The 22,619-nt window shown below is 36.9% G+C and overlaps 1 protein-coding gene across 1 annotated transcript in view; it reads right to left on the bottom strand.

The window, feature by feature from the left end:
* LOC121734469 overlaps positions 1–22,619 on the bottom strand; it is a 131,842-nt gene that overhangs the window by 12,919 nt on the left and 96,304 nt on the right. The window contains exons 6-10 of the mRNA XM_042125081.1: positions 2,746–2,859; positions 2,352–2,467; positions 1,076–1,179; positions 751–836; positions 220–316 (exon numbers count right to left, since the gene is read on the bottom strand). Coding sequence (XP_041981015.1) covers positions 220–316; positions 751–836; positions 1,076–1,179; positions 2,352–2,467; positions 2,746–2,859 — 517 coding nt within the window. The remainder of the gene's footprint in view (positions 1–219; positions 317–750; positions 837–1,075; positions 1,180–2,351; positions 2,468–2,745; positions 2,860–22,619) is intronic.

Genomic DNA, 22,619 nt, shown 5'->3' with positions numbered 1-22,619 from the left:
TTGTTTTCCCGCCATAATATTATACTCGACACTGGCCATGGTTATAGCCGAAGTGCCATTATATGAAAAAAAAAAGAAAAAGATCTACGAGTCGCGTTGCGGTCTGAATCAACCCTAATGCGACCAAGGTCCAAGTTACGTAGGTCCGCTACCTATATGCATATGAATGAACTTCTCAGATAGTATAATATCTAACATGACTATATGGTTAACACATACCTAATATGCGTGCTGGTGGTGTACGGGTCGTACCCGTAGCCTATACTGTCATCGTACAGCGTGTTCTGCCGCTCCAAGCTCGGCCGCCGCTGCTCTTCTGTAGCGTATTTTATAAGGATTTAAAATATTATGACCCTTCACAGTCACGTAAAATTTTACACGATTTTTCAAGTTGTAGGCGGCGAGTCCCTTAAGTAACTCTTTGACCAAGCAGTATGAGTTAAAAAAGACTCAGAGAACATACAGCTCACATCACAATGCTGTAACTTCAATGCATAAAAAGCTTAGGCTGTTGCACACTATTTCCATGTATCGGGAATAGACAACATATCTAGCGAGACACTAGATAATTATATCTTTCTTGAGCAAGGCCTAAAGGAAGACCTTCTGGACGAGCGAATAGGTACGGTTAAGCTGAACCCCTATCTATGTTAGTTTTAGCTATCGTATTTATATCACCGTACTTTGAAAACATCGATAGCGCGATGTAGGATGAGTATTAAAAAGCTTATAATATTAATTTATGTTTACCTCCGGACTGCCAGTCCGCCGCCGTCCGCCAGGATATCGCCGACTCCACGCTCGCCTGCGCGTGCATCTGCGACCATGTTTCTATCCTGAAACATTATATTTATAGCATTTAGTATGTAAAAATCGGCCAAGTGCGAGTTGGACTCCCGCACGAAAGGTTCCGTACCATTATAGAGCAAAAATAGGTATAAAATGTATTTTTGTATGGGTCATGTCATTACTAATGAACTTGGCAATCAAAACATGTTAATTCATTTAGACTTTCTCTGGATAAACGGGAGTTAGAAGGGATTTCAGTAGGCCATTTGTTTGTTTATAAACTTACCTATTTGTTCTAGGCTGGCTATTGTAGTAAAGTGGATCCGTGTCGCCGTGCATGTGATATTCTTCCCTTTCGTACGAGTTCTCACGAGATGCTTCTAACGACCGCTGAAATTATACAAGAAAATTATATTATGAGTTTTTTTTTATTCAAAAGTAGATGATGGACTGTAAAACTCTGGAACGGACTGTCACCAGCAGTATTTCCGGACCTATACGACCTGTGAACCTTCAAGAAGAGAGCGTATTCCCTCTTAAAAGGCCGGCAGCTCTTCTGATGTTGCGAGTGCCCATGGGTACGGTAGTTGCTTTCCATCAAGTGACCCGTATGCTCGTTTGCCCCCTTATTTCATAAAAAAAATATATGGTCGCTGTATGTCAAACCCAGACAGACAGATCACGACTAACATTGAGGACTTTCGATATTTAATATTCCACCGGATGTTGCTAAATGACATTCTTAGTATATCCCTATATTATACGTGGGAGAGCCATGCTTCGGCACGAATGGGCCGGCCCGACCGGAGAAATACCACGTTCTCACAGAAAACCGGCGTGAAACAGCGCTTGCGCAGACTGCTGTGTTTCGCCGAGTGAGTGAGTTTACCGAAAGCCCAATCTCCTACCCTATTCCCTTCCCTACCCTCCCCTATCCCCTTCCCTACCCTCCCCTATTACCCTATTCCCTCTTAAAAGGCCAGCAACGCACTTGCAGCTCTTCTGATGCTGCGAGTGTCCATGGGCGACGGCAGTTGCTTTCCATCAGGTGACCCGTTTGTTCGTTTGCATCCTTATTTCATAAAAAAAATCCCCAAACGAAAAACAAAGTTCTTGTTCAAATACCTACCCTTTTAAATGTTGCCACTTGCCGTAGGCCGTAGGATCTCTCGTGTCAATTCTCTTGTCAAACAGATGTATGTCTAATGTCATACAGTAAAATCTTGACATATTATAAGCTATATCGGGATATATGGCAGCCACTGACCTCTATAATACACTGGACAGGCGATCGCTATCAATAAATTAATGTTCCTATTTGAAAGTCGCCATATTGGCGCTGACTGCTATGTGAAAGCAGTAATGAGTGTACTTGGAACTACTATTTTGCAAATGGCGGTTGTCATTTTCTATGTAATTAGTTCACAGTACGCGGCGCTTCAAATCAGCACAAAAAATAGCTGTCATTTTGTACGGCATAGCCTGTCCAGTGTATTATAGAGGTCAGTGATGGCAGCTATATCGTGAAGCAGTCATCAGAGTGACAGTGTCACGACACTCACCTGCGGTGTGTGCATCTGATGCGCAGCGCTGCGGAACTGCGACGCGCTGCAATTGGCGTGCTGGCCGACCGGGTAGTTGAGGTCTGAAGTGTAATCTGAGTCTTCTGAGTAACCAGCTGGAAGTTAGTGACAATTGCATAATATTAGTTTTAATACCACTTTTGTATGGGCAAGTGCCCCAAGCGTCACGAGTTTTCACATACAAAAGTGAAAAAAAAATTTGGTCTTTCTGCGCTACCACTTCCACAGTCTCTACAAGGAACACATACACAGTACACAGCCTAAAAAATTATCACTAAGTTTTATTACAGACTGTATAGTATAGTATAGTAAGTAGGTATAGTAAGTAGGTATAGTAGTAGTCGTACTTAGTAGTATTAGTAGTGGTACTCACAGTGGGCGACGTACTGTAGCTGCCGGCGAGCCTGCTCAGCGCGCTCGGCATCAAGGGCGCCATTGAGCAGGTCCAACTTGCGTTGAAGGTCGGCGCCCCCGGTGCCTTCAGCATCTGAAAGTTATAGCGCAAATGTTTACTTTCATATCAATAATGTTCCATGTACTTATTACTTCTTAATAAACAAATTCGACGCTGTTAAGCATTCGTGTACTAATATTTTTTTCTTTTTTTTGTTACTTATATGTGAAAACTTTATAAATGGCTTTATGTTTCTATAATAATTGTACTCTTAGTGAAATTTTTGAAAAGCTGTAAGTTTTCTGAATAAAATAAAATAAAATATTATAACCCACAAAAATTACGTGTTGAGTTATGAATGTATGTAGTTATATTCTTTAGGTGATTTAGAACAAGACTGTAATCAAAATTTAACAACAGAAAACTTTGTGGGTTAGGACACGAATGCTCAATTATTGTGGATTGTTTGTAATACACACATACAAAAGCTATATTGTTTTATATATATATTGTTTTATTTTGCAATATATATTGTTTTATTTTGCAATCATGGTCACCCTATAACTTACGTAGGAGTACGATGCGGCTAAACGTGGCCCGCCTCATTGAAGAACGTATCGCAATTACAATCCGGCTAAACGTCGACACGTCGCATTACAAAACGGCGCCGTTTTTTAAAACGGCTAGCCGTAATGTAATACGGCTAAATATACAAACCGCCTGCGACATATATACTATATAACGGTCGATTTACATTAAGATGCCAACCCAGTGTTGGATTGCTACAGGAATAAAGTAAACGGGCACTGGAACGCACTGAAATGCATTTCAGTCTATTCTTTTTTTATGAAATAAGGGGGCAAACGAGCAAACGGGTCACTGATGGAAAGCAACTTCCGTCGCCCATGGACACTCGCAGCATCAGTAGAGCTGCAGGTGCGTTGCAGGCCTTTTAAGAGGGAATAGGGTAATAGGGGGTAGGGAAGGGTATAGGGGAGGGTAGGGAAGGATATAGGAGAGGGTAGGGAAGGGAAATGGGTAGAGAATTGAACACACTCGCTCGGCGAAGCACAGCGCAAGCGCTGTTTCACGCCGGTTTTCTGTGAGCCCGTGGTATTTCTCCGGTCGAGCCGGCTCATTCGTGCCACAGCATGGCTCTCCCACGTCAATTCCAGCGTCCGTTTACATTACGCCAGCAGCAATCCAATGCTGGATTGCATAACTGGATTGGAAGGAAATAAAACAGCCATTACACATTTCAATCGCTGTTTATAATGTCAGCAATTAACTGTTCACTTGTTGAAGCATTACGGAGAGACTTAACCTAAATAGTTATGGCCTACGCTGACCCAATTCTCTCAATTCAATATATTTTCTCATCAGTACTAATAAGCTATCAGCTTCCGCTAATTCTATATCACTTCTATTAGGATTACTAGATCTAGATTAAAGGCTAGAACACTAAAGCGGACGTTGAACTTTGGTCGAAATATTGATATGGTAGAAAGTCTGATTTCAAGATTACGCTATGTGGTGTATATTGTTCATAATTTGTGCGCTTACGGATTTTGCTGCGTAACACTTTTTTTAATTGCGTGTACTTCACGATAAATCCACATGCGATTAAAACTATGGCACCGGTAAAAAGCAGTCAACGCAATAGGTATCGTAAGATAAAGCAAAAAATGTTTGCTTCATCTTATTGCTCATGATCAAAGCCAACATGTTATGTTGTTGGCTCTTTCATCCAAGCCAGTATGCTGGTGGATGGTGTTGTGAAAGAATAAAGTAATAGATTTTACAGACAATGTGACAGGTTTCCTTTCCATCTGTCTTTTTGACCATTCTTTTATAGAAAGAAACCCTTTCTATGGTGGCCGTTCCAAGCTAGCTAATAAAGTCTTTCGTACAGCAAAAAAATCAGACTCGGTACTAAGAATAATAACGCTTGTAAAAGCAGACAATGGCAGACTTATTAAAATCGTCTTGGCCACTTAAACATAAAAAGTTTTTAAGAATAAAGTACAAAAGTTTACTATTAGCGAAGTATAAAAATCACGCATTTTTTTAAGTTTCAATGAATATTGGTCCTTACGATAAAATAGAACTCTCGTTCTCGGCAATATGATTGTAGCAGGCAAATGGTCCATAATATAAGAATTTTAAATATTGTGCTTTACTATATAAAATGTGACTGAAAACTACGAGGAATAAATGGCAAAGTTTGGTAATGTTTAACTTTATTTGAAGGAAAATCGCTGCGTGAACTTAAATGAATTTAGCAAAAGAGTTCCTAAGGGAAACATTTGATTTTCTTCTTGAATGAAGTCGTGACTAACGTTTTATAGAGAGTGTAAAATAAAATAGGCGACGGAAAACGTATCGTGTTATAATTGGCACCTAAGGTAGTTGTTATTTTAATTAAAAATTCAAACACAAACACATAAATAAGAAGTTATTTACGTCGAGCCTGTAATTATTCTAGAATTTTAAATTATGTTGGAAATGTTGGCCTTCATTAAAAATAGCGTTACAATAGGAAATTGTACGTGGAAGTCATGTCGCCGAGTTCAAAGTAGAGCAATATCTAATTAAAAAGTTTTTATGGACTTTTAAAATTTGAAATTATAATTTATAGTTATTAGAAAGCTTTATAAATTGATCGGCATAATATTATGAAGTTATGTGCGTTATACATCATTTTAATTGTTTCATAATATTATTAAACAAAATAGTTTAATTAATAGACCTTCATTAATTTTCATGGACAGTTACTACTAAATAACTAGTAAATAGTAAGTAAGTATATTTTATCCAATAACAAGATTAAGTTAACATAATTCAAATGTTTTAAAATATTACACTATATAATTTTTTTAACAAAATTTGTTTCTTAATATTCTGATTTTTTAATACTTTATACTGTCACGGTCCTGCAAAATATAATTAATGGATTAAAAAAGTGCTTTGTTCCTGAGTAATCGATGGCAGGAGGCAGGAAATACCTTGCCGGGGCTATTGTGACTCCGGGATTTGTTTTCCCATTGTCCAACGACTGAGATGAGGGTCCCCTAAAATCACATAGATACAAATAACTTGAGCTGCGGAACTTACCTAACTACCTAACTATAGTGGGATACGTGGGAGAGCTATGCTTCGGCACGAATGGGCCGGCTCCCCTATTCCCTTCCCTACCCTCCCCTATTCCCTTCCCTACCCTTCCCTATTACCCTATTCCCTCTTAAAAGGCCGGCAACGCACCTGCAGCTCTTATGATGCTGCGAGTGTCCATGGGCGACGGAAGTTGCTTTCCATCAGGTGACCCGTTTGCTCGATTGCCCCCTTATTTCATAAAAAAAAAATAGTACATTACCTATTGTACTCGTACCATCAGAGATTCTTGGCGGATCTACTTTAGTTGCCCATGTACATTAAATGAATTTTAAGGTACAAATTGGAAACCGGCTACATGAAGCGGCAGCAGACGACGTGTCGTCGCGACACTACATTTTTCTATGTATTTCTATGAATAAGTGTCGCTACACTACAGGTTTCTATGTGTTTCTATGAATAAGCTGCGCAAGGTTTTTCATAGAAATACATACAAACCAGAAGTGTCGCGATGACACGTCGTCTGCAGTTGTCGCTCAGCTCGGACGAGGCGAAGCGAGGCGCGGCGAGACGCGGCGCGGCATCAATTTGTAGAGATTTGACAGATTTCAATTGCGTTTTGCGAATCTGTCAAGTCCATATATAATACATTTAGAAATGTAAATGTAAATGAAAAATCTACGCGTCGCGTCGCGGTCTGAATCAACCCTTAGTCGTGATTCATAAGCTGGGCTTGACATAACACGACCAAATTACGTAGGCCCGTTTTCAGCCAATAATCAATTTCTCTGATAGTACTTTTCTACTTCTGCTTTATTACTTTTAGTAAAGACGAGTAAAATTTTACACTTTGACAAGTAACTACCACATAATAATATATTGAGGTAGTTTATTATAATAACTAGTACATCCTGCCCCGGATCTTAATTTATTTATGTACAAAATTTATTCCAATCAGCAGCTATTGCTGGAATGGCCAGGCAAAGCTTATTTAAAAGAATTTTCTTCCAATACATATTTTGAAAATCAAAATACATAAACAAATACGCACATTTCACAACAAAACTTGTCACACACAGAGCAGGTAATGTAAAGATGTATATTATAGCACGATACATCTCGATACATCTCAATACATCTTTCTATAGAAATCGTCAAGAGACCACAATAAGCAATTTTTTTTTCTTGGAATGTCAACAAATAATCTACCTTTGGTTCAACCGTAGGTAATTTGTAGGGTGTTAGCTTATGGGGTTTTCCTTGAACGCTTTCAACGATTAATGGCTACTTTAATACTTAACCATAACTCCACCTTACATTTCTCATACTGCAAGCAACAATCAAGGCGCATTCCTTTCCATAACATTCTAGAATTACAGAGAAATTGCATTCATAAATTTAATTTTAGTACAGCTGACCTACTTAATTTTACAGCATTTTTTTGTTTTGCCCGAACTTAACAATAATTGACTGAGTTTACTTGCCTTTACTTTAAATGAAGCCTTAGTCTCGCTACAGTATATAATTTTCCATTTATATCCACTAGTAGTGGAACGAGTCAGTTCAAGCCCGACAAGCTCTTTTTCTTTTTTCTTTTAATTAGGTTCACAAAACAAGATACAATTCACAATACATGCAGTTATAAATAATAGAGTATAAAAATGACTAACACTAGGGAATGTATCTCTCTAGGAAGTGAACACAACATGCACATAACAAAATAAAAGAGTTGTGTCAACTAAATACTAAATTAAATATAGTTACAAAAAGAAAAGGAAAAAAAAATCTTTTGCCAGAAATCGTTCACTAGAATTTCATAAAACAAGTCCGGTTAAGTTGGTCTGCGATTAGTCTGACCGAACAAAATACTCTAAGCGACTGTTTGGCCTTCATTACAATGATAGTTTAGGTAGAGTCTGGTCACCGAGAAGGTAAATTTTTATCTTATGACCCGTCAGTACCAGTCCCTTTCTATTGACCGATCTAAAATAAAAAAGGATTATGAAATATATGTCAAACATTGATTTATTAATGAATATCCCTGGGCTCTTCCACATAATCTGTGACAAATTTCATCAAAATAAAAATCGTTTTGTGTTATCTGTACGTCGTATCCGTCTATTATTAGAACGAATCTATTTGCAGGTGCCCGCTGCAGTTCAAAGTTCACAGTTCCAATTCCAACTTTGGCTCTCGTGAACGACAGAATTAAATTATACAATAATGGAAACTTTTATTGAGCGTAATACATGTTACATGTTTTGTATAGAGGGAATGTTTGAGTAACTATGTTTTTGTCCGCGGCTTCGCTCGCGTTAACAAGTAGTATTATGCACAATCTTTTATCCCCTATTATATCCCCTTAGGGGTGGAATTTATCAAAATCCTTTCTTAGCGGATGCCTACGTCATAACATCCATCTGCATGCCAAATATCAGCCTATCACTATGTCAGTCAGTCAGTCACCTTTGAGTTATATTATATATTTAGAAATTTAGAAACTATAACCCGAATATATAAACTTCTACATACTACCCGGTCTCTGAACACGAAAAAATATAGCTAATAAAATGTTTTCCGGGATAAAACTAACCTATGCCCTTTTTCAAGTTTGAAAATATTTCCATGTCAAATTTAATCAAAATCGACTTAATCTTATATCTTTAATTATATATATAATTGGAATCTCGGAATCGGCTCCAACGATTTTCATGAATTTAGTATATAGGGGGTTTCGGGGGCGATAAATCGATCTAGCTAGGAATCATTTTTAGAAAATGTCTTTTTATTCGTGTTTTATCGATAATCGATAAACTGAAAAATGTTACTCTTCCTGACATCTATTGGCGAAAAATAATACTATTTTGTGAGCAACTAATTGCTTTAACGACACAACAACAGCTAAAGCTATTCCAGCAGATGGCGTTGTTAAGTAACACGAAGTCAATGAGTGTTTGCTATACCGAGCAAAGCTCGGTCATCCAGGTACTCTTATATCTTTAAACGAGCAATTCTTGTATATATGTAAATGTATATTTGAAATCTTGGAATTGGTTCCAACGATTTTCATGAAATTTAGTATATTGGGGGTTTCGGGGACGATAAATCGATCTAGCTAGGAATCATTTTTAGAAAATGTCATTTTATTCGTGTTTTATCGAATACCGAGCAAAGCTCGGTCAAATAGCTAGTGATTAATTAAACGTAAAGCGTTAACGTACACGAAAACTTTAAGAGCATAGTTGATTACTAGTAATAACTAAAAGGTACACTTATTAAAACATAAACACCATGAAATGCAAACAATACAGCGGCAAAATATACTGAAATTAATTACTAATTATAACAACAACCTCACCGTTGTGGTTTTTAACAACGACACGTGCCAGTAAAACCAGACAAAAGACAAGCATCAACAATTCTTACTACGTATTCGTATTAAAACCTTAACAAGGATTTTAAATTGAATTCTTCTTGTAAAAGAGATACATAATATATCTACAAAACAACTTAGGTTAACAATAAGAATTATTATACGCAAATAAAAATATATGTCACATTTCTTTGTTATAAAACGTTTTGTTACGCTTCACAATAATTATATCTTCTTACTTTTAAAATGACATATTTTATAACATGAACATTGAACATATTGTTTCGTCGTCAGTTACACGGTAGTAAAATATATTTAGCCAACATGACTAGGCGCCGCGCTGTCATCATTTTAATAGCAATTATTTCCGTCGATGCAATGTTACGAATACGCATCCATCAAGAGTTCGTGCTAAGCCCACAATTTGTGTGGCATATCTGTTACCATTATCCTGAAACACAAAAGGGAAGTCTACGACCTTTTATGTTCATAATTGCGAGGCTGTAAGTGGTTTTTCCGTCCTCGTTAAAATACAAAAGGGCTCAACTCCCGATATCGTTGTTTGAGAATTATTCGATATTCTTTGTCTTTGATTTAGGTTAACAAATGTGATTTCATGTTTTGTGTGTTTGAGTGACAACGACGGGACTATCGTTCATCAAAATCAATTTTCGTAGAACCTGCTACGGCGTAGGCAGTGTAGTGCAGTGAAGTGAATTTAGTGGCATTTGCCTACTGTTTAAAATCTTTTGAGAAAAGTATATATGCGAAAGTGTGTCTGTCTGTCTGTCTGTCTGTCTGTTACTTCTTCACGCTCAAACCGCTGAACAGATTTTGCTGAAATTTGGCATGGAAATACTTTGAGTCCCGGGAAAGGACATAGGAAACTTTTTATCCCGGAATATGTACGGTTCCCGCGCGATAAACGAATTTTGGCGCAACGGAGTCGCGGGCGTCATCTAGTAGTTTACACTTTGGATTTACATAATCGGCTATTTTTTCCTCGAAAATTCCCATGATTCTATGACATTATATTAAAAACTAGTAGACGCCCGCAACTCCGTTGCGCAAGAATTCGTGAGTCGCTCTGGAACCGTACATTTTACCGAGACAAAAGTATTCTATGTCCTTTCCCAAAACTCAAAGTATCTCTAAGCTAATTAACAGCAGAATCAGTTCAGCGGTTTGGGCATTCTGTCTGTCAGTCTGATGCCTCTTAGTAACAGATAGACAGACACACTTTTGCGTTTACAATATTAGTATGGATAATAAACAAACAATGATCTGTTATAATGAGTGTATTGATAAAGCGCCGTTTGTATCAACTTATAACTACTTAGACTCCCCACCCTAAAATATAATATTTGAGGTTATAAAAAGAATAAACAGGTCTACATTATCAAGGTATCGCGTGATAATTGCTGTAAAGTGGTTGTAAAGGGTTCACAGGCGGCCTTCGTATTACGTCATTCATACTTAGTCGCATCGACGTTCCAGATTGAGACCTCGAAATGAAGAGAGAAAAAAGAAAAGGGTTGTACTACGGGAGCGTCGGCAGAAGTAAAAATGAAACATGAGTGAGCACACATTTTAACCGTCTTCCAAAAAGGAGGAGGTTTTATTATAAGAGTGTAATATTTCTACCTCTACTACCCCAAACATATCTTCTCTTCATCCATCTTACGAATCTTCTATCAGGTCTCATATACGAACGCGTTGTTTATCTTGTTTAACCCATTGCAAAAAACTGCTCTACGCTGCTCAAATAGCGATTGCTTCAATTATTATTACAGAAATAATAATGAAAGTGAAAGCTTATAAAGAAAGGTTTGCATCGTAGCTCTGAAAGATCTGGATCAATTTTAGTTCCGGATAATGCCTATGGTGAAAGAAATAGGCTATTTATAACTGTATAAAAAAGCAAGTAGTAAATTCTAAGATTATTTCTGAGCATATTTTTTTAGCAATACTTAGTGTTGTCAATGATACACGAGTTTTAAGTGTACGTAATTTTCCTACATTTTAGATAAAGTCAGCACTTCCCCGGTATGGTACGTCAATGTTCAACCATCTAATTTACGATGTTTCACATTTTTTGCTAAACGTCACGTTATTCAAATGAATGTACTTATTTATAGCTTGATTGTGTCGTTAAATTAATAATTTATAACTTAGGAGATTGAAAAGAAATATTTTTTGATAGCTGCGTAAAATTTTATTCAACCTTATAATGCTCCTATTTTTGCGTCGGGATTAAAAAATGTTTTGCTGATTTTAAATGTAATAAAATAATAGACCATAACTTTTATAATAGTACATTATTTCTACAACAAAACGCTAATTTTAAAGAGACTATAATCGATTAGCTGCTTTTTCCTAACAAAATCATCGCTGACTGCTGAGGTAAAATGGTTCAAACTAAGGCGTTATATAAATAGATACTCACTCGTCAACTATAAAAGCCGTAGAACACCGGTGGCTTGGGCAGAACTGGCTTTAGAAAAGTATAATTAGAACGGGGGGCATCGCGACAGCTCGAAAGATGGCCCCGTTTAACTATCCAGTTGTTCCAGACCCCCCGGAGAACCTTAACACGTTATATTACGGCTCATTTTACAACTGAATGCATCAAAATTACGCTGGATATGCGAATGTTGAGTTTCTCCTTCAACGGTGCGTGAAACCATTTTAACTTTTTCATAAACAAATGATGAGTTTGAGTACAATATGCCGTGATGAATGCGTATGAAGTGGCACTTAAAGCTTTTAAGCTCAGAAGTAAGAGGATAATAACTAGTTTTTTCCGAGGCCAAAGCTACACATTTTGAAGAGTAGGTATTTAAAATCTTTAAAGCACAAATCGGTTCTCCAGTTAAAGCTTGAATAGGCAACAAACACACTGCCGCACTTTCGCATTCATAATAAGATTATTAAGAAGGAGATATTCAGCGAGCAATTATTTTAGTATAGTTAAACCAAAACAAAACATTTTCCTGCTCCATTTGAGGTATCTAAATCATATTATATCCTTATTATACAATATTAAGAGCTCACTCTTCGCATAAACCCTTGAAATCCCTTTGTAAGTTATGATAATGTTAATCTAGGACTGTTGATGTCCAATGTTCATTCAGCCATTCTGGGTCACCGTTTGATGTTGAGTGCACTCAGTTATTTTAATTTTAAATGAATCGTGCCTTTAATATGATGAGTTTTGCGCCAAAACTCATAATGAATAATGGCCTGGTTTCCTAAGATAACGTTGCCATAGACGACAGTGAGGATGTATGAATACAGACGCAAAAAACGGAGAAAACGACAATTCATATAGGTATGCGACTTTTTCTATTAATAAAAATGATCGTCGTATTAATATGGCCTCTACAATAATATAATGTCAGAATTTTTCTTGGGAAATAAATCATAAAAAATGGTTACGGCAGCTACAAAGGTTCCATTCCATTTCATTTAATAAATTTACACGCTGATATTATTAATGCAAGGTCTGTCTATCCTCTTCACGCTTAAACCGCTGAACCAATTTAGTATGGAGATAGTTTGAGTCTCAGGAAAGGACATAGGGTACTTTTTATTCCGGAAAAATGTACGGTTCCCGCGCGATAAACGAATTCCTGTGCAACGGAGTTTCAGGCACCAACTAGTTGATTAAAAACATAATAATATTATTATTCCTTAAAAACATTACTACCCTCGATCGTGACCTTTCTGCGCATCGTATTTCCTTTTTACAGTAGAGCCAATGAACACAAATCATTTATCATGTTTACTCACTATACGAAATTTATGCAAAATCATCCAAATAAAGGGTTACACGTGTAACCTGGTAGCGCATTGGATTTATTAATTTATTTTTACAGCGGAATTCATTTTCCGGAGTTGTGCCAACTTTAAATAAAAAGTACTAGACGAGTAGGCGTGTGTTTAGCATTTTACATGGTTCCAACTTCCACCAACTAAAGATATTTATTGTTTATGTTTTTATTTTGTGAAAAATAATTACTCCCATCGCACATATGTGGCTTATAAGATCTGGGTTCATCTTTAACGTTACAATTCCTCCAATTCCAGTTTCAATTCAATATTATACTAAACAAAAATGTTGAATTCGACCTCATTTATTGTATAAACCGTCTTTCATCAAGTTCGTGCACAGCACCAGACATAAGAAAATCATGTATATAATATTACGACTATCTGTAATTTTATTTCGATGTTGCATCTGAGAGACTTCACAATAACCATGTAGTCCGATTTACGACCTTAGATAAGTATTTAAAAGGATTTAATAACTAGGTACTCGTTCACTCACTGACAGCTCGACCGATCCCGAACCTCCGCTCGGCTTCATTCGTTTTTCGTGTGCGACATCGTCAACACGTTAATCTTTTAAAATTAATTTCTACAGTTTTAAAGTGTTATAATTAGTGTAAATCGCCGAATAATATGAGGAAAAGGAATAATAAGAATGAATACGAACATATTCACCGCAAAATACGGCGATTGGAAAGTAAATTACGCCGCAACAAGGGAAAAGATAGGTACCAAACTACCCACACTAATTTTTAAAAAATTTATGATTTTTTTCTTTGTTCTCAGCTATGGTATGGTTATGATACGATACAAAATTACTATAATAACGTGTTAATACGTGATATTAACCAGATAGTCAACTATAATATTTTGTACCTTAATGTGGTAATACGCGATATTACCCTGGTTACAAACTGAGTTCTTTCTTAACGTGATGATACGTGATATCATCCTGAAAGTAACTTTATACTTTTGTTTATTTACACAGGAAAAGATTCGAGTCGTCAGCGACCTCCTCCTGGGAAGGCCGCCGCGATCACGAGCACTCATCCGACGACAAATAAAGATATCGACGCGCGGGAGGCTGAATCTCACTGTGGAACTCCACAATCTTTAGCCAACGTCGAGGACGTGGATTATGTGGAGTCGTCCGCGCCTGCACCGGCGTCGCCGTAGGCCGCACCACCGATATCAGCGCCGCTGATCTAACCAGGAGCCACCGTACCGGTAAATTATAATCAAGAATCTACCCCCACGTTACCACTTGAAATACTAGATATTCTTGCCGAGGCCAATAAAACAGAGAAAGCCCTAGGCAACTGCATTCCCACTGAACTCTCTGAACGTTGGGGTCAAATCTAAGTCGATGGTTTGGCTAAGGAATACAAGGAGTCGCTTGTGGCGAAGATTCTTATACAGACTAACTTTTCGCTGGCACAAGCGCCTAAACTCAATGAATAGGTAGCCGCAGTTCTACATGAGGCTGCAAATAACCGATTAGAGGATGCGCAGAATCAACTGGGCCTAGGAATAGCCAGTCTCGCGAATTTAACGCGCCAATTTATCCAATGAGACCTTCCAAAACTCGAAATAATTAAACAATTTTCAGAGAACGCTCAGATCCTCCTAGATTTGCATTAAGAGGAATTGGTCAATCGAAAATTGTTGATCTTCTTTGTAAAGGTAAAGATTATGCTACGTGTAACAACACGATGCATAATATTATATTAAGGTCAAAATCGGAACAAGATTTTATTATCAACTTTGAGAAAAGTAGTATGCTGCCTTCACAAGTTTGTAGATTTATTGGCTTTGACATAAATACTCAAGTCATGCATATATTACAATTACCTTCCGAAAAACTTCAAAAAATTCTAAACAAGCCAACGAAATCCGTAACAAAGTCTAAATTAGCATACGCGATTTCGTGAAGTTCATTGGTGAACTTTAACTTAAGCATGTCCGGCAATAGCAAACAGCTGCTGGTCGCGTACTAAATAAATACTTTAAAAGAGAGAAGTTTAAAAAAAATGTAATAAGTACCTAATATTTTTTATTCCATCATGCCTATAAAACCTTATTTGTACCATGATTTAAGTTGGTGGTGCAATATCGAGTCCAATCCTTTTAATAGAATAAACACAAGTTTATACGAGCTGGAGAGCTTCACAGTCTCTTCGGTCACCGGCTGGGGCGCCGGGCGCCGCGTGCGACGGAGTGGTAACTAGATGCCATTGGTCGGCGGATGAAGCTCGCAATTATAATATCCATTACCTCAAATTATTTTGGAAGGATCGTTTTGATTTAAGTGTTATTAAGAATTATAGATAATACTACTGCCATAATATCTTATATTAATAGAATGTGACTTGTGAGGTACTGAATTTCCTTATCTCAATGAAATTGCGAGAGATGAATGGCAGTGGTGCGAAAAACAGCGCATACTTACATATTTTTGCTTCTTATACAAAATCGCGAGAAAACACAGTTGCTGACCAGGTTTCTAAGTACACTTATGTCGATACCGAATGGGAATTGAACGATAGGAATTTTCAAAAAATCTTACTGAGCTTCGGTCAACATGATTAACCTGATACTTACCGTACTTATTCACGTCGTGTTTAAATGATAAGTGTAACAGATATGTCTCTTGGAAATAATACCCATGTGCCTTCGATATCAACGCTTTTACAATTTCATGGTACGATTATTATTATTTTTTCTATGCCTTTCGGCCATTCACGCTCATACTGAAGAGTCTTAGGAAAATTGTAGAAGAGGAAGCGACCGGTATATTAGCCGTTCCGTACTGGCCGTCTCGGCCGTAGTTTTCACTGTTGCGATCGCTACTCAAATAAGACGAGATTTATTTTAGGCCAGATAAAAACCTTCTGTCCCCTTCCAGGGAGTGCCATTCGCTATGGCCCAGTATATTGTGCGGCAAGCCTACATAAGATGTCGAATACCGGAGGCGTCTATTGACCTCATACTAAAATCGTTATTGGTATTTGGGAGGTACGATTAATCAGTATGATACTGGAATAAAAACATTGGTTTAATTTTTGTCAAATTAATAATATTGATTAGTATGAAGGATCCGTAGCTGATATATTACGATTCTTAACAGAAGAACGTTAAATTGTTATAGGTCTAGTTTGTCTCTAATTCATTGGTAAATCCTGTTGCAATGACGATTGTATCCTAAGATTTTTAAAAGGAGTTTTTAGGAGTAAGCCCAGCTTCCCAAAGTATTCCTCCATATGGAATCCTAATAAAGTTTTGGAGTATTTATCTAATCCGTAATCGAAAACTTTATCAAAAAAGATGGTAACTCTCATGGCGTTGTCGACGGGACAACGGGAGCAGACGTTATCACTCGTATTAAGAACCAGAAAACGTTCATTCCGAAAATTCACGTATCGTAATCACTATTAAAGATAATAATTCAGACTTCAATGCCGAACAGGCAAAATCCAAGACTTATTATTCCATTCTTTAGACTACTTTAGAGACAAACTCTCAATTTGTCCTGCACTCGCGCTACTAAAGTATTTCGAAATAACTAATAAATATCGAAATCATGTAAATACAGATTAATTCTTACTTTTCAGAAGCCCGTTCACAACGCGAGTTCCCAGAACATAAGCCGCTGGATCAAGCAAACTCTGAGCAATAACGGTGTGGACGTGAGCATTTTTACAGCACACGGCACGCCGCTGCCTCATCTGCCGGCAGGGCCGGAGTGTCACTAGATCTGATTAAGAAAACGGCAGGCTGGTCAGGCAACTTGTTTTGTTTTTTGCGCTTTTACAATCAACCTCTGATTAATTCAGATGATTACGCTTTTGCCCAAGCTGTATTAAATAAGAATACACTTTAATAAATTAAAGACTGATATTAATGACAAAGTACATAATATAGTTATCCGGCTTGTTATACACACGGGTGTTGTTATGATTATTATGACTGTTTTATTCTGCTACAAACGCTAAACATCTACATGGTTATTATGAAGTCTCTCAGATGCAACATCGAAATAAAATTTATGGTTAACGGCCGTTCCCAATATTTGATCTATCTCTGGTTTTGCCCTACTAGAGATAGGAATAGCTCATATTAGACATTAGAGACATATATTTTATGTCAATTGTGAGCTATTCCTATCTCTAGTAGGGCAAAACCAGAGATAGATCAAATATTGGGAATGGCCGTAAACGAACTTACATGAAGTGAAGTTCAACCAAAATTTTGTGAGATGCTGCATCTGAGAGACTTCACTCCCTCACAAACCCTAACACGAAGCACGTAGATGGCGCATGCTGCGTGAGGACCCCCGGAAGCAGAATAAAAGCCTCGACTACTCCTCTGAAACAAATGAAGCCGAGCGGAGGTTCGGGATCGGTCGAGCTGTCAGTGAGTGAACGAGTAGTTGTTAAATCCTTTTAAATACTTATCTAAAACTCGTGTGGCGATGTTGTAGGTCGTAAATCGGACTACATGGTTATTGAGAAGTCTCTCAGATGCAGCATCTCACAAAATTTTGGTTGAACTTCACTTCAGGTAAATTCGTTTAACCATAAATAATATTTTTCCACTGCATGATGACTGCTCCGAGCTGTATTTGAACGAAAAGGGTCGTGGCAAAAACGGCATGACCGGTGGGCATTCCCGGACATGACTCTCATATTTAGTACTCTTATCGACATCAGCGGCATGATTCGACTTTCGACTGCGATTCGAAAACTTACTGCGGTTATTAGTCAACGCTGACTCGTGTCTACGGCTCGATTTATATGTGTCCGCCGAAACGCGCTACACTGCGAGATCATAAGAAATTGTATGTAAATGATAGCACGTCTGCGCCGCTATTTAATAACTCGATCGTGGGAATCGCAGACACAATATATTTTCAATTGTTCTGCGACAGCCGGGTGCCGCTTAGGTATTGATGGGTTAAATAAATCGTTACATTTTTAGGGTTATTGGTTAACATTGACTAGTGAGCAAGCGCTGACACCGCATGGCTAGTTTTCGAAACTCAGTCAAACGGCATTGTCAAGTAAAGCGTGTAGCCAAGATGCATTGGACAATGACGGAAGTTTGAAATCGAAATGTGTATATAGAACTAGATGAAGCCCGCAACTATTCGTTTATCGTGCAAGAACCGTACATTTTTCCCGGATAAAAAGTATCCTATGTCCTTTTCCGGAACGCAAAGTATCTTCATACCAAATTTCAACAAAATCGGCCCAGCGGTTTAGGTGAGAAGTGGTAATTAGACAGACACTTTAACATTTTATAGCACATTAATGTAGATTAGCATAAGACATCGCAAGCGATATTTTAACTTGGTTATGACTATTGTTAAGTCCCATATACTTTCTACTACCTTCGCTCTCGATATTGGTTACATCTTGACTGGTCAGAAATAAAAGTAGCAGATCATCATCATTAGTCTTAAGTTCAGAAATAAAAGTTCAAAGATAGTTCTTACAGCCTTTTACAAAAGTCGATTAAGGCCAGATGTAGTAGCTTATTGAATTTTACAGAAAGGCAGTCGATTAAGGCCAAATTTTCGGAACAAGAAGGTCCAAATGTAAAAGACTTCATACTAAAGCATTTAAATAGCCATGAATGTGCAAAAAAAGAACAAAGTACCAAAAAATGTATTTTTGTAATGTTAAGAAGTTACTTGTAATTTTAAGAAAACTATACATTCGCGCTTGATAAAATACTATTAAGCAAATCAGCTTATAATCATAATTTATCAAGATAATGATTTAGACTAATAATCACAGTGTGGTTTATTAAATACTAAGACTTGCTACATTTTTACTTAATATATTTACTTTAAAGTAGTAAATTAAATCCTAAGATAGGTACACACTGGTTTGAACTCATACCACGTTTTATCTATACATATTATAATAAAATCGTAAGAGACTCAATTCTGTACATTGAATATTTTTGAAAAATAATACTTGGGACGTGATCTACAATCGATATGGAAGCCAATAATATAGTTTTTAGAATTTTTGTCTGTTTGTCTGTTTGTCTGATTATCTGTTTGTCTGATTGTCTGTATGTATGTCCGGGATAAACTCAGAAAGTACTGGATGGATTTCCTTCAAATTTTGCACGAATATTACTTAGAGGTCGGGTCAACACATAGGCTATATATTATTACGATATCACCTAGGGTGGGGGGGGAGGGGCTCAAGTTTCAATATTTTTAGTTTTTTCTCATACCGCTAAAACGGTGCGTTGTAGAGAAAAAAATTCTGTACATAATGAAAGCTCATAAAATTTCCTACAAATTTTTGCTTTACACTTTGTATTTATCTCCACTCCTTGCCTTGCTATGAGCTTTCATCTATCTTATCTATACAGATTTCGAGTGTCGTTTGATTTATATGCAGCGAGCTTCCGCGACGGTCGTTTCGTGCTCCCCCCCCAAATCCCCCCCCCCTCTCAAAAATTTTCTTTCAACAAAACGATGTCACGTAGACATATTTCTCCATTTTTGAGAACAAAGTTAAAAACTACACTAAACATACGGTTTTCGAGTGTCATTTGATTTGGGGGGGGTGCGCCCCCCCCCCCCCCCCCCCCCCCTCCATGGATCTATTACTTATAACGAAATGGTGTCACGACGTTTGTATTGCGTGTTATTTCTCCTTTTTAGGAACAAACTAAGTCATTTATCTATACATATAATAAAATCGTAAGAGACTCAATTCTGTACATTGAATATTTTTGACAAATAATACTTGGGACGTGATCTACTATGCTGACGCGGATGAAGTCGCGGGCACAGCTAGTACATAATATACAATACATAATACTATTTCAAATGAGAAGTGTCATTCCCTTTTCACTTCTATAAGACGGTTTCCTGTTTCGTTTCCTTGGATGTGACGTTTCTATAGGATGCATGGAGCAATTCCCTCCTCACTTTGCATCTAAGTATTTAACATTATAAACCTACATTAAACAATACCCTTCTTAGTTCTTATTAATAAAAGTTTTCCACTGTCCTTATGTACACAGCAAATAACTATTTACGAAAGCTTCTGGTTTCTTTCTATCTGGCACATTAAAAAAAATTATGACAGAGTAATTTTTTTATGTTATGTTTTTTGATATTTAACTAACCCTAATTTTTTAAGTTTGTAATACTAACCAATAGACCATAATAGTCTGAAATAAAGATAATATTTGTAATTTGTATTTTGTATTTGTATTTGTATCTGTAAGTCTTGAATGAATATTTCATTTATGAGTAAAGAAATAAGTGTGCAGATGTTAGTTTATTGTTTTAAATCCATCAAAGAATGAACAAGCAATTTTGAACGTTGACAAAGCATATTTTAAATTCACTTATATTAATCACTTTACGCTAAAGTCAATTTATTACTAAAGATGCGAGTATGTCCTCATGAGAATAATTTTGGAAAATAAGTTTTTCATGTGAATACAAATACGATTGTTTGTTGACAAAAAATTTAGATAAAGAACAAATAATCTCAACGCGAACTCCAAATTATGAGAAGTTTCTGAACTTGTATTCACTAATTTGGGGCCTCAAGAGTTTAGCTATCGATTTTAAAAACAACTGACACAATAGTGTGTCTGCTTAGTTACTACTTTTAAAAACTATTAAACGAAGATTTTGTTTAGCTGGCTACTAGTTTTAGAAAGTACTGACAGCAGTTTATTTGGTAAGCTACTGCTTTTCTAAACATAAGATTATTCCTGACTGGCTTTAAAACTATAGACATAAAGTACATTAGACATAATTGTACTTCTTGTGGGTGTATTTTTAGTTCCTTTCAATCAAGCTACCAGCTTGTACATAGCTGTAATTACCACCATGCACAGAGATTGCTTCTCGCTTTGATTAACTTCCTTCAAGTTTAAAACTTCTTGTGTCAATAGAACTAAAAATAAAGAACTGTACAGGTGTCTACGAGAACTGTACAGGTGTCTACGAGAACTGTACATGTGCCTACGAGAACCGTACAAGTGTCTGCAAAAATTACACAGGTGTTTACGAGAACTATATAGGTGCCTACAAGAACGATACAGGTGTCTACGAGAACTGTCCAGGTGCCTACAAGAACGATACAGGTGTCTACGAGAACTGTACAGATGCCTACAAAAACCGTACAAGTAACTACGAGAACTGTACAGATACAGGTGCCTATGAGAACCGTACACATGTCTACGAGAACTGTACAGGTATTAACAGAACTGTACAGGTGCCTACGAGAACCGTACAGTTATCTACAAGAACTATACAGGTGTCTACAAGAACTGTACAGGTGCCTAAAAAACCGTACTTTTTCATCCAATGAAAATAAAGTGCTTTTAAAAATATATTTTATAATTGACTAATCTAAAGCATTTTAACAACTATGGCAACATTTTCAGGTAATTAATAACCCTCAAGAATCCCTTCGTTAGCTTTTTTTCGGTAAATTTCACGGCCTATTTTACTGCTCCATATTTTAAGTCCACATAATAGAATGTGTTACGTTTTTCAAATAACTGTTTCTATTAAACTAATTAAGTATATTATTACTGCATTTTTTTAAATAAATCTCAGTTTGCATTACAACTCCTACCACTTTGGTTGAGTGTTATTGCCAAAGCTGAAATTTGGCATGCAGGTAGATGTTATGACGTAGGCATTCGCTAAGAAAGGATTTCGATAAATTCCAACCCCAAGGGGATAAAATATGGGATGAAAGATTGTATATAATAATTCTTTTTAACGTGAGTGAAGCTAGTTAACCAAAATAAAGCGAATTAGAAAAATTTTGTATGTAACAGTATATTATTTCATATAAACTACAAATAGGAAATCGTAATAATACAAAAAAAATCTTTTTCTACACTAAAATATAGATCACGTTCGCTTTTAAAGCCCGAATATAACAAATAAAGGTGCAAAAGGAACGCGCCAAACGTCACCACTTCATAATCACAAAGCCATTCATTTGAAAAAATAAAGCGAAGCGGCCACTCGAAAGAGTCACTAAAAATATATTCCACTCGTCGCCTCCGAGTCTAACCTAACGATGACGTTCAACTCATTGAGATGGGTCGACCTTGCCGCCCACCCATCCTAGTCTACTCTCGCGGCCAGACGGCGCCGCCATAAAGACTTTTGACATAACAAAAACAACTCATCCTGTTTACATCTAATTTGATAGGAAAGTTTTATCAAACGCGTTTGACCGGATAAAGTATTATTTGATTTGAAATATGATTTTTTGAATTACGAATCAGAATACTTATAATTTTGACATGGAAGTTAAATAATAGAGGCGTATGGAGGTTCACAAATCGCATCGCTATGTGACATAACGCTTGCGATTTAAGAAATCGCAAGCGTTATGTCTATAGTAGAGGAGGGGAGGGTGCTATTTTTGTAGTCACTCGAGCGTCATGGAGACTTAGTAGGTTTTATACATTAGATGAAACTGAGTAAAAAACAATAAGAGCTTTTTTTATTTTAGTGGTGGGTTCAGAA

The sequence above is a fragment of the Aricia agestis genome, chromosome 15 (assembly GCF_905147365.1).
Source record: "Aricia agestis chromosome 15, ilAriAges1.1, whole genome shotgun sequence".
NCBI classification, from domain to species: Eukaryota; Metazoa; Arthropoda; class Insecta; order Lepidoptera; family Lycaenidae; genus Aricia; species Aricia agestis.
Note: the sequence above shows the minus strand (reverse complement) of the source record. Positions and strands in the feature narration are given on the sequence as shown.